This window comes from Carassius carassius, chromosome 48 (assembly GCF_963082965.1).
Source record: "Carassius carassius chromosome 48, fCarCar2.1, whole genome shotgun sequence".
Lineage (NCBI taxonomy): Eukaryota > Metazoa > Chordata > Actinopteri > Cypriniformes > Cyprinidae > Carassius > Carassius carassius.
Window position 1 is genome coordinate 5,453,722 of NC_081802.1, and position 12,461 is coordinate 5,466,182.

At 39.8% G+C, this 12,461-nt stretch overlaps 1 protein-coding gene across 1 annotated transcript in view; it reads right to left on the reverse strand.

The window, feature by feature from the left end:
- Positions 1 to 12,461, reverse strand: part of LOC132131612 (guanine nucleotide-binding protein G(o) subunit alpha-like) — a 28,128-nt gene that overhangs the window by 6,871 nt on the left and 8,796 nt on the right. Inside the window, exons 4-5 of the mRNA XM_059543674.1 lie at positions 11,893 to 12,053; positions 138 to 266 (exon numbers count right to left, since the gene is read on the reverse strand). Of these exons, the coding sequence (XP_059399657.1) occupies positions 138 to 266; positions 11,893 to 12,053 (290 nt within the window). The remainder of the gene's footprint in view (positions 1 to 137; positions 267 to 11,892; positions 12,054 to 12,461) is intronic.

The following is a 12,461-nucleotide window of genomic DNA, read 5'->3' on the forward strand; positions in this document are numbered from 1 at the left end:
GTTTAGCCACTTTTAGACCAACATCAACTGAAAATGCTTGAACTGAGAAACTAAAAAAGCTTGATGTTTGATGATTCACAGACATATTTTTCTTGTAACAACAGTTGTGACAAACTGACAATAAAGAGATGGTTTACCTGAAGACCAGGTGTTTGACTTTGAACTGCGTCTCGATCACTCCCGTGGTTCTCAGTCGGACTCTTAAAATGTCCGTTTCTGTCGGTATGTAGTTGGGAGCGATGATCCTGCCCATGTTCTCGAAAAAACTGGGAACAGAGAGAGACATATAGATAGATAAACAAATTTTACAACAAAAAGTCTGGAATCCCTTTTCCACCAAAATGGACCTGGTTCTTAGCCAGACGTTCTGTGGAAATCTCAGAAGTGTATAATTATTGTCCTGTATTGGCCGATAACTAATATACATGGTTGATACAAACATTTTAATATTCATTAGTAATTCATGTAATTAACTTTTAGTTACTTTAGCACTTGACAAAAACAACACTGGTCTCAGTATATTAAAAATCATTAAAAATATTTAAAAAAAACTAAATATGTAAATCCTACAAGTGAATTAAGGCATCAGGATTAAAATGTACAGAAAAAAAGTTTTTAAAAGATTCACTTTAAGTGTGTTAGATGACAACAAATGTTATCAAAATGTAAAAACGGGAAATAAATCTCCAACACAAATACACAACCTGCCAATAAACCCCCCCCCCCACTATAATATCGGTTGATAATCGGTACGGTACCGAAATAAAGTGCTTTCACACAACCTAGTTTGTTTTGTGAAAAAGAATTTGGAAAAAAAATCCAGGTCCAGACATTCAGTAGGATGCAAAAGTTAAAAAGCCTTTTTTATTTAAAAGGGCTAAATCATAAAACACCAATGCGTATCGGCCCACTGGCCTTCATCAGGGTGTTGGTTTTATTTTGTGTTTGTGACACCAGACTTGGTTCTTGCTGCATTGAAACCTTACAAGTTATTATCCTGCCCTTTTGCAGTTCCTGGTTTGATACCAGCAACCTTTTGGTCAAAAAAATTCAAAAATTTTCTCTGCCTCTCCTTTAAGGCAGTCTTTCATTTCATGCGTCTGCGATAAGACTGGCCGGGGGGAAACACACGTTGTATTCTAATTACCTGCATGAATGTAAATACAGCATGATACAGTATAAGCAAATCTGTGGGGGGATTTCTGTACGCGGATGTGCTAAAGAGAGGGATACACCCTTTTGTAATCACCCTAAAGAGAGAAGTAGACAAACAAACACTTAAACAGTTTTGAAGCAATAACCTCAGACAACTGTGCCACAGTTTTTGATTAAGAAAGTTCATGAGGCATCTTTTCCTACACTGATAAGACCATTTGATCATACAGTTGATGCAAACAGAAGACCAATGTTGTAGGCTACTATATGCTAGCACATCACAGCTTGATGTACACACGGTTGCGTGATGAAATGTACGTGTTGCATTCACACTGTTGCTGCAAGGGACACTATAGCACCATTAGCACAAACTGTTATCATCTAAGGGCAATGAAACCACAAACAAAAAAGCACTTTAAACTAAATTCTAAAGGCATACGGCTAGAAAGAGTGGCTAACTAGTTTTTTTTTCTAAGATAACTAGCTTAATTGAGAGGTAGCTTATTGCTAGCAAGCTGAAGTTTCAAAGTAGTTTACCCAACATGGCTAATGCCATGCTAGAGCACTGGTTTGAAGAGAATTGTGCTGAAGTCAGCTAAAATGTAGTCCTTTAGCTAGCTATTGACTGGGTTCATGTTGTCTATTAAATTCAGTTCAAGTTAACTACTTTTTGTTAGTAGCTTGTAGAGTAGCTAACTATCTCCTGGAAAGAGTGTAAATGACAATTAGCTTACAGCTAGGCAGGCTAAAGTTTACCTAACATGGCTGATGTTATGCTAAAGCACTGGTTTGAAGAGATTCTTGTTAAGAAAGTTGAAGTTAGCTGCTGTTGCCCTTTATATATATGTTCATGTTTTCAACTAAATTTAGCTTAAGTTAGGTACTTTTTGTTAATAGCCTGTAGAGTGCCTAGCTTTTTCAAAAGAGTAACTTGACTGCAGTTTAAGTAACTTTTACAGCAAAATGATCTCAGCTTGTTTCCACATGGCTGCTAAACAAGTTTCAATCCTCATTTAAAGTGATTAACTGTTGACATGAAAGCTACCAAACTATAAAACATGTGGCAGATATTTGAAGTAAACTCTTTTGCATAAGCGAGTACAGAAACATATGTACTGTATTATGACATTCACAACCTCTATAGCAAGAAGCGTTAGCAGGCATTAACGTAAACTGTTACTATCAAACGTATGGAGGATTTACTGATTTACAGACTGATGCTTCACCATAACAGTAGATGGCAACATTTTTAATTCTCGTTTAGATTTTTATCCAATATATTATTTTATTTCAGCTTTATTTGAAAATTAACATAAATATGTTACAATAATTTTAGCTTTAGTTAATAACAATACCACTGTCAAGTACTAAGATAAGAACTCACTCTGCATAGTGTTTTTGGTATTAGTGAAAGCTAAACAGACACACTATCACATCCCATTCTCAGTGCCAATGCGATTCCTTGGCATTCCAGCTGAGTCTGATCTTGTAAACCCCCTGGGTGGCACATCTGCGGACACCTTAGGCCCGAGAGGAGACTGAGCACACAAGTGTGAGGAGTATTTCCTTAAACGCGTCAGGGTGTATAAGACAGACATGCCATTACGTGCATCAGGATGCAACATTTACTCGCTGCTGGCCTTCAATTCCCAGCGGGACCCAAAAGCTCTGTCACTGTTGATCTGTCTAACCCACTGTTACGGCCCTTTATCTAATTTGGCTCGTTAAAACACATGTAAGACAAGGACCGTACATATTAAGAATCACAGACGATTGGGTGAGGTTTCAAGGTGTAAATCGTTTCTTTTAATGAAACAAATGAGAGAGCGCACCAACAATAAACAATAAATCAAACTAATAGTACAGGTAGGGCAGCAAAAGGAAAACAGAAAACCTGACTATCTAACTCTGTAGGCAAGATCTTATCTGCTCCCGAAGAAAACAACAAACAAAGTGAGTCTTCCGGGCCACTGCTTTCCTACGCTGTGTTAACTAAATAATAAAAGTGATCAAAGAAAAATACCCACTACCTGGCTTGAAAATAACAAATAAAAACTCAGTCCGTGATCTGGAACAGTCGAGGCGAAGATCGTGGACCACTCGCCATGAGGCAAGAAACCCCAGCTGTCACTGATCAGAAGGGTGGAGACAGCTAGAGCAGCGAGCGTCGCGAGAGCAGAGAGAACCGAGAGACCAGCCTCAATTCCGGACCGGCTTAAATACGGGGTTTCCCATGACGTCATTCATGACTGCACCTGCGATCTCAGATAGAACGATTAACATTCAGTAATTTAAAGCACCACCACATAACACCCTCACCCTTAAATAATTAATTGTAGGGTGAAAATATATATCTTACCTCAGAGACTGCAATTAATTTAGATGCGAGATAAAGCATCCGCAACCACGTTATCCTTACCCCAAATGTGACGAATGTCAAGCTCAAAAGGCTGTAGGAATAAACTCCAACACATCAAACGTTGATTGTTATTTTTCATCCGATCAATAAAAATCAAGGGATTGTGATCCGTGTAAACAGTCAGTGGGTACGAAACAGAACCAACGTAAACGTCAAAATGTTGAATAGCAAGAACAAGGGCGAGCGCCTCCTTCTCAATAGTCGAGTAACGTCGTTGATGTTTATTAAATTTACGTGAAAAATAGCAAACAGGATGCTCGACGCCAGTGTGATCTGATTGAAGGAGAACAGCTCCAGCACCAGTGTTACTTGCATCAACAGCAAGAGAAAACGGAGTAGTAAAATCAGGATTAGACAAAACAGGAGAATTAACTAAAAGGGCTTTAATTCTCTCGAAACTCGATTGACAAATCTCAGACCATTCGGCAACGGTCAAATGAGAAAGGTGCGAGTCTAAGGTTCGAATGATCTCAGAATTTTTCAATCTTCCCGGAACCAGTTCGGTAGAAGGAAACTCTACATCCTCCTCGAAAGAAGAATCATCACCGCTGTCCAATAGAGCAGAACACAATGGGTGGATCGAAGATTCAGGACTGGACAGCGCCTCGGTGTCAGGTATATCAGCACTGGACAGCGCCTGTCCTCCGGCCACCGGAAAGTCTGTGGGTGAGAAAGTTAACACAGCCGACTTTCTTCCAGACAAATCTGGCGATCTCTCAAAGTACGGCTTGAGCATGTTAATGTGACAGAGACGAGTTTTCTTTCTTCTGTCTGTCGTCGAGATAACAATCAAGCTCACTCACCTTTTCTTTCACTCGATAGGGACCATAATAACGAGCCTGCAAGGCAGACCCAGGCACTGGCATCAGCACAAGCACCTTGTCACCAGGAGTAAAGCTACGAAGTTTAGCACAACGATCAAAATGCTTCTTCATTCGTTGCTGTGCAATCTCTAAATTCTCTTTGGCCAATTCGCATGCACGATCCAACTTAAAACGAAAGCCTGAGACATAGTCAAGTATGTTATTTTGAGTTATATCACTAGTCCAATGATCCCGAATCAGCTTCAGTGGGCCACGAACAGTATGCCCGAACACTAACTCGGCCAGACTAAAACCTAACGACTCCTGCACTACTTCTCTCACTGCGAAAATGACCATAGGCACTCCTTCGTCCCAATCTTTTTGAAACTCAATGCAAAACGCACGCAGCATTGATTTTAAAGTCTGGTGGAACCTCTCAAGTACTCCCTGACTTTCTGGATGGTAACAACTTAGGGTGCAATGTTGGATATGCAGCTGAGCTAAAGCTTGCCTGAACACACGGGACATAAAATTCGTGCCTTGGTCCGACTGAATAGTACGTGGAAGTCCAAACAGTGAAAAGAACTTTATAAGTGATTTTACAATCACTGGTGCAGTGATTTTACGCAGAGGAATGGCCTCTGGAAAACGCGTTGACGTGCACATTATAGTGAGCAGATATTGGTTTCCCGACTTCGTGCGAGGCAAAGGGCCGACACAATCGATCATCACACGCTCAAATGGTTCACCGATAGCTGGAATAGGATGCAACGGAGCAGGTGAAACATTCTGATTCGGTTTTCCCGTCATTTGGCACACATGACAGTTTCTGCAATAACTTGCTACATCAGTTTTCAGGCCAGGCCAGAAAAAATTTCGGAGTATTCGATCGTACGTTTTATTTACTCCTAAGTGACCGGCAAACGGGCTATCATGCGCAAGACTCAAAATTTCAGAGCGGTACGAGGAGGGAACTATTATCTGTTTGACGATTTGCCACTCATCATCAGCAGATGCAGTAGGTGGTCTCCACTTCCCCATCAACACTCCATCTTCTACAAAGTATCCTTGCGATACGTGTTCGAGTTGCTCAGCAGGAACAACAGCTTCAAAAAGGGATGACAATTTCTCATCTTTCCTCTGTTCAACAATAAGCTGCTCGCGAGACAGAGACAATTAAGTAGGCCCCATAAAATGTTCATCTAATTTTTTAAAGGAACTATCTGAACCGTCAACAAAATTTGAACATTTCACTTCACAAAAATCAGAATTAGAAAATAATGTATCACTCAAATCAAAATTAAACTCACTTTCTGATTCAATAAGGTTTTTATCTTTTAGTCTCTGAGTCATAGCGCGAGTAATAGCACATGAGGGAAAAACCTCAGGATATTCCTGAGCTAAGGCATCAGCAACAGTAAGATACAAAAAAGGATCATCAGTTACCTCAGGGCTAGCAAAAACTTTTCCTTCCGCCAAGTCATTCCCTAAGATAAAAGACATGGTCGCACTCCAACAACAATGCGGCCAGACACAAGGGAAGATTCAATTTCGATCTGGTGCAAAGGTACCTTAACGAAGCCCATCTCAAATCCTTGTACTAAGACACTTGAACCAACAGAGCTCTCATCAGACAACGGCAATATTCCTTCCAGAATAAAACTCTGAGCAGCACCTGTTTCACGAAGTATCTTGACTCGTTTGCGCGAAGCACTACCTGACAAAGATACAAATCCGTCCATCAAAAACGGCACATATCCCTCATTTTCACACATGTCAGCTTCCGAAGCTAACAACTCAAGTCCTTCCACTTGTGGCATGGACGTCATCAATAAACCTACCGGTTTAGGAACACAGTTTTTCTTTTTGAGCACACTGCACTCAGAAATAATGTGTCCGCGTTTCTTACAATAGAAACAAACGGGTGAGAACACAGACTTATCAGAACTTAGCGCCGCTTTATCAACAGGCAGGGGGCGTTCAAAATTACGCTGAGAAGACTAAACATGTTCCTATGTGTGAGCACATATTCGTCAGCCAATGTCGCAGCAACAGAACATTTAGAAGCTTTTTGCTCATTAAGATAGATTACAACGCGTTCTGGTAAGCAGTTTTTAAATTCCTCTAAAATAATCAGTTCACGAAGCTCTTCAAAAGTAGTCACTTTCATGGAAGCACACCAACGATCAAACAGTGATTCTTTCTCCCGAACGAACTCAACGTAAGCCTCATCAGTTTTCCGTAAATTACGAAATTTCTGACGATAAGCCTCGGGGACTAGCTCATACACTCTGAGAACGGATGTCTTCACTTGCTCATAATTAAGAGAGTCTTCGAATGATAAAGAGGAAAAAACTTCCTGGGCTTTACCCACAAAAACACACTGTAACAACATGGGCCAAAAAGTCTTCGGCCATTTCATATTGACAGCGACGCGTTCAAAAAGAGCAAAAAATTTATCAACTTCTTGTTCTCGAAAAGGAGGAACAATACGAATATTACGACTCACGTCAAAATCAGAAGTGTCAGATAAACCCCTTTCACGAGCGCTTAACTCAATCTCTTTTAGACGGCACGCTTGCTCCATTTCGAGCTTTTTCAGTTCAAGTTCATGTCTCTCACGATCTCTAGTTCTCTCTCTCTCACGCTCCCACTCTTCTCTCTCTCTCTCTCAACAAAACTATATCGTGCTCTTTAGCATGTAACTGCAATTTTTTAATCTGCATTGCAAGATCTTCGGAACTACCTTCAAATTCAACATCAGGATAATCCGTCATCTTTTCCTCATCACCAAAAACGCCTTGTTCATGCAATGAATCAACAAGCAGAATCTGAAGCTCATGTTTAGTTGAAGTCTTACGAAAATTGACCTTAAAATAAGCAGCAATCTTCGTAAGATCTACTCTATTAATTTGAAACAGCTCAGCTTGCGTCGGTTTCGCAATGAAGTTCGCTAATTCAAACATGATTAAAAATAACGTCTGGTTATTATAAGGAAAAAATTTAACGAGCACTACACGAGAAAGTATACACACACACCAATAGACTGATTCAACAAAGTTACTGAAGTTACTTAAGTAACAAATACAAAGTGTGAGCAGATCAAAAGATCAAACAAAGCCACACAAAATTCAATCCCGGACGAGCCCCCAAATATGTTACGGCCCTTTATCTAATTTGGCTCGTTAAAACACATGTAAGACAAGGACCGTACATATTAACAATCACAAACGATTGGGTGAGGTTTCAAGGTGTAAATCGTTTCTTTTAATGAAACAAATGAGAGAGCGCACCAACAATAAACAATAAATCAAACTAATAGTACAGGTAGGGCAGCAAAAGGAAAACAGAAAACCTGACTATCTAACTCTGTAGACAAGATCTTATCTGCTCCCGAAGAAAACAACAAACAAAGTGAGTCTTCCGGGCCACTGCTTTCCTATGCTGTGTTAACTAAATAATAAAAGTGATCAAAGAAAAATACCCACTACCTGGCTTGAAAATAACAAATAAAAACTCAGCCGGTGATCTGGAACAGTCGAGGCGAAGATCGTGGACCACTCGCCATGAGGCAAGAAACCCCAGCTGTCACTGATCAGAAGAGTGGAGACAGCTAGAGCAGCGAGCGTCGCGAGAGCAGAGAGAACCGAGAGACCAGCCTCAATTCCGGACCGGCTTAAATACGGGGTTTCCCATGACGTCATTCATGACTGCACCTGCGATCTCAGATAGAACAATTAACATTCAGTAATTTAAAGCACCACCACATAACACCCACTAACGCTCCTTAGGGAAAGACAAAGGCTAATTTTACCAGCTGAAAACTCCAGAAAAAAAAAGCTAAAACCAGTTCTGATTGTTTTAATATTTGCTGAACATCTACTAATCCTCTAGGCAATCCAAGATGTTTTTTTTCATCGGAACAGATTTGAAGATATTTAGCATTACATCACTTGCTCACCAATGGATCCTCGGCAGTGAATGGGTGGCGTCAGAATTTGAATCCAAGCATCTGAAAAAAACACAATCCACAAGTAATCCCTAATATCAGTAATCTATATAATTGATAGACTGGAGTGGTGTGGATTAATTGTGGATTATTGTGATGTTTTTATCAGCTTTTTGGACTTTCATTCTGACGGCACCCATTCACTGCAATGGATCCATTGGTGAAGTGATGGTGATGTAATGCTACATCTCCAAATCTGTTCCCATGAAAAAAAACATCTACATTTTCAACAAATTATCATTTTTAGGTAAACTGCTCCTTAAAGGTTATTAGGAGATCATTTTGTAGACCAATAATCTCACTGTACGCTGTCTGGACAAGAGCAGCATGAACATTCTAAATCTCTTCTTTTGCATCCTACAGAAGAAAAACATCTTAAGGGTCATTTTTAGAATTTTTAGATGATCCCTTTCCAAAGCTGCTGGTTTCTCCATCAGTGTGAAATTTTCAAGTATTTTCAGCATTTGTAAACCTTTTCTGGAGTTTTGTAGATACACTTTAACTCTCGGATTGAATTGACACCTCTTTGACCTCTCACCAAACATCCTTCTCTCCGGAGTATCTTTTCTCCTCACTCCATTTCTGATCTATTTTTCCACACAATTGAATTTTCGCCGGTCAGAGTTTTAGGGCGGTGGCTTTTGCGGAAAATTTAGAGGCAAATGAGAATGGATGAAAGGCAAAATGAAAAGAGATTTTGCAAGATGCATTCAGGACATGAACAGGTGAGGAGCTGTGATCTGTCCTGCAGACGAAGGGAATGCCCTCTGATAAATCTGACCTTTTAACAAGAGAATGTGTGTGTGTTTCTTGTGTTTGTGTGTAAGGATGGGTGAAGGAGCCCTGCAGGTATGACATGACAGCTTGGGAGGAGAGGATTTTAAACCTGGAGAGGGAGCGATACAGTATGATGCAGACACTGAGAAATCAATGCATTTTAGTCCAAAGCTCTACACCACATTTAATCAAGTCATGGTCATTCTTTTCAGCCTTGTTTTTATGCAAATCAGGCTTATTCTAAAATAAAGTGAAATTTTAGTACTTTTCAATCCAAATTCTTCATTATGTGTTGTGTGTAACCTCAACTCAAATCACTGCCATGGTGATAATTTAGTCGCTCCCGGTGACAAGCATGTTATTGACTCCATATTAGTGACTGGTCCCAGGTGCCAACGGGGGTCAGAAGTACCCATCAATCAAATTCACACACAAACACAATTACTTAGCCATAGCCTTAAAGGGTTAAATCACCAAAAAATTTAAATGATGTCATTAATGACTCACCCTCATGTAGTTCAAAACCCGTGGGACCTCCGTTTATCTTTGGAACACCGTTTAAGATATTTTAGATTTAGTCCGAGAGCTCTCAGTCCCTCCATTGAAACTGTGTGTTCGGTCTACTGTCCATGTCCAGAAAGGTAAGAAAAACATCATAAAAGTTGTCCATGTGACATCAGAGGGTCAGTTAGAATATTTGGAAGCATCGAAAATACATTTTGGTCTAAAAATAGCAAAATCTACGACTTTATTCATAATTGTCTTCTCTTCCATGTCTGTTGTGAGAGAGTTTAAATCAAAGCAGTTTGTGATATCCGGTTCGCGAATGAATCATTCGATGTAACCGGATCTTTTTAAACCAGTTCACCAAATCAAACTGAATCATTTGAAACGGTTCGTGTCTCCAATACGCATTAATCCACAAATGACTTAAGCTGTTAACTTTTTTACTAATCAATCTTTTGTTCGTTATCTGGCTCGGCTCGGTGTTCATCTTCAGTTCTCTCTTCACAGCAGTTCAGTCAGTGTACTGTTTGAGTAAATGAATTACTCCGGGATATTGGTTTGTTTGAACTCAGAGGGAGTGTCAGCCATATTAAAAAAAGTTAACAGCTTAAGTTCAGTTCGATTTGGTAAACTGGTTCAAAAAGATCCGGTTACATCGAGTGATTCGTTCGCGAACCGGATATCATTACACTGCAGTGAACGCACTCACAATAGACCCGGAAGAGAAGACAATGCGGAATATTTTTATATAATTGCTATTTTTGGACCAAAATGTATTTTCGATGCTTCAAAAAATTCTAACTGACCCTCTGATGTCACATGGACTATTTTGAAGATGTTTTTCTTACTTTTCTGGACATGGACAGTAGACCGTACACACAGCTTCAATGGAGGGACTGAGAACTCTCGGACTAAATCTAAAATATCTTAAACTGTGTTCTGAAGATGAACAGAGGTCTCACTGGTTTGGAACGACATGAGGATGAGTTATTAATTACATAATTTTCATTTTTGGGTGAACTAACCCTTTAAGTGTTTTTAATACAAATAATTAGAATTAAATTGCATAATTTTTAAATTCACTTAATAGGGGTGTTTTTTTCTCAAAACTAGAGCTAAGCACATACATATGTGAACATGTGTGGGAATTAAGCAGAATCGAGGCTATGTTTTTTCATGTGTGTGGGTTTTGATGTCAAACACATTCGGTATGGACAACTTTAACCACACACAGCACCTCTCATCTCGCTCGCCTCCATCATTTCCTCATTCTTTCCAACATTCACTAGGTGTCCTGCGTGCTAATCAAAGAGACAAGCTAATATGTCAAACCTCAATTACGTGATGTCCCAGCATGCACTGCAGGGTATATATCAACTGGCAAAGGCTGTAGGCTGTGAGGTTTGACTGTTTTCTAAGTGCCGTTTATGAGTTATTACACACACACACCTAGCTGTGGAGTTTGAGGTTTATTCGTTGTGGCACACACCACACGCCTGCGACATGGGTGACCCTCTCTGCTTCATTTAAATAATCAGCCTCCTGGTGTTTTAGTTTGCCATCACATACACATAATTACACAATTCACTGCTGAATATCCCACTAATCAGCCATTATTCACAGAGGGAGTCACAGATCAGCGGCCATTACGGCTCAAGAGTGGCAGGCGCACATTAGTTCCATTACACCTACATGGAGGCTACGGAAACTGCATCAGCAAGCATCAGGAAAACCTGAGAAAGAGAGCTAGAAAATCGATAAATCATTGAATAACGATAAAACCTATTCCAGAGATAAATGCTCAATAACTGAAAATGAATGATGTTATCTGTGCTAAGGATCTTTAATACATTCGGAATAATATAAAATTAAATCGTTTTTCTTAAAATCGTCTGTAAATTTCCTTGCTGCATGTGAAATTTTTACCAAACATGAGAAGTATTCAGGAGGTCAGCGCCCGTGTCAAACCACCAATTAGATCAGAATAAAACATTCATGGCCTTTTTCCAGATCATGATTGGCCAATTTGAGCTTGGTTAAATGCATTCAAATCAGATGCATAGCATTTCGAAGACACATTCTGGTGTTTGGTCTGAATTCTCTTAAACATTGTCTCTGAAAACATTGTTGCCTGTCTGACAAAATAAAAAGGCGAAGACGCATAAAAAAAAACCAAACAAATAAAAAGTTAGACTAACTGGAAAAACAGAAGTGTTACTCACTATAGGGCCGAGTCATTGAGTTCGTACTCGTATCCTCGCGCCGCTGCCGACCGCACCCCCTGATCCGCCCACAAACAGCAGAGGGCGTGGCCTATGAACGGGAACAGCATCTGGTCTTCGTCGAAGCAGCGTCCACACGAGAGAACAGAGTGAGCGTGGACCTGGAGAAACACCATAAACAGATAAATACACCACTTGCACTTCCGACAAAGAGTCTAAAGAGTTTTTCAAGAACGTTTCTCAATTTTAAGAACTTAAACTGCGCTAAATGCTACATAAAGTACTAGTGATAAAAATATAAAAACTAGATTGCGCATTTATCTCATAATTAGTCAGTTTTTTGGATGACTAATCAACCCATTGTGACCTAAACCTAGTTAGGGGTCGATTAATGAAGTTAAGAAATTAAGGTTAGGGACTAGATAAGCATAAAACAATAACATTTAGACAACTATAACAAAGATCTGCTGGTGTGACCCAGCGACTAGCACTGTTATTTAACAACAACTGGCCTGTTCTGTGTAATTATAGTACAGTGTTCATCACATGACCTGATCAAGGCCACCCTA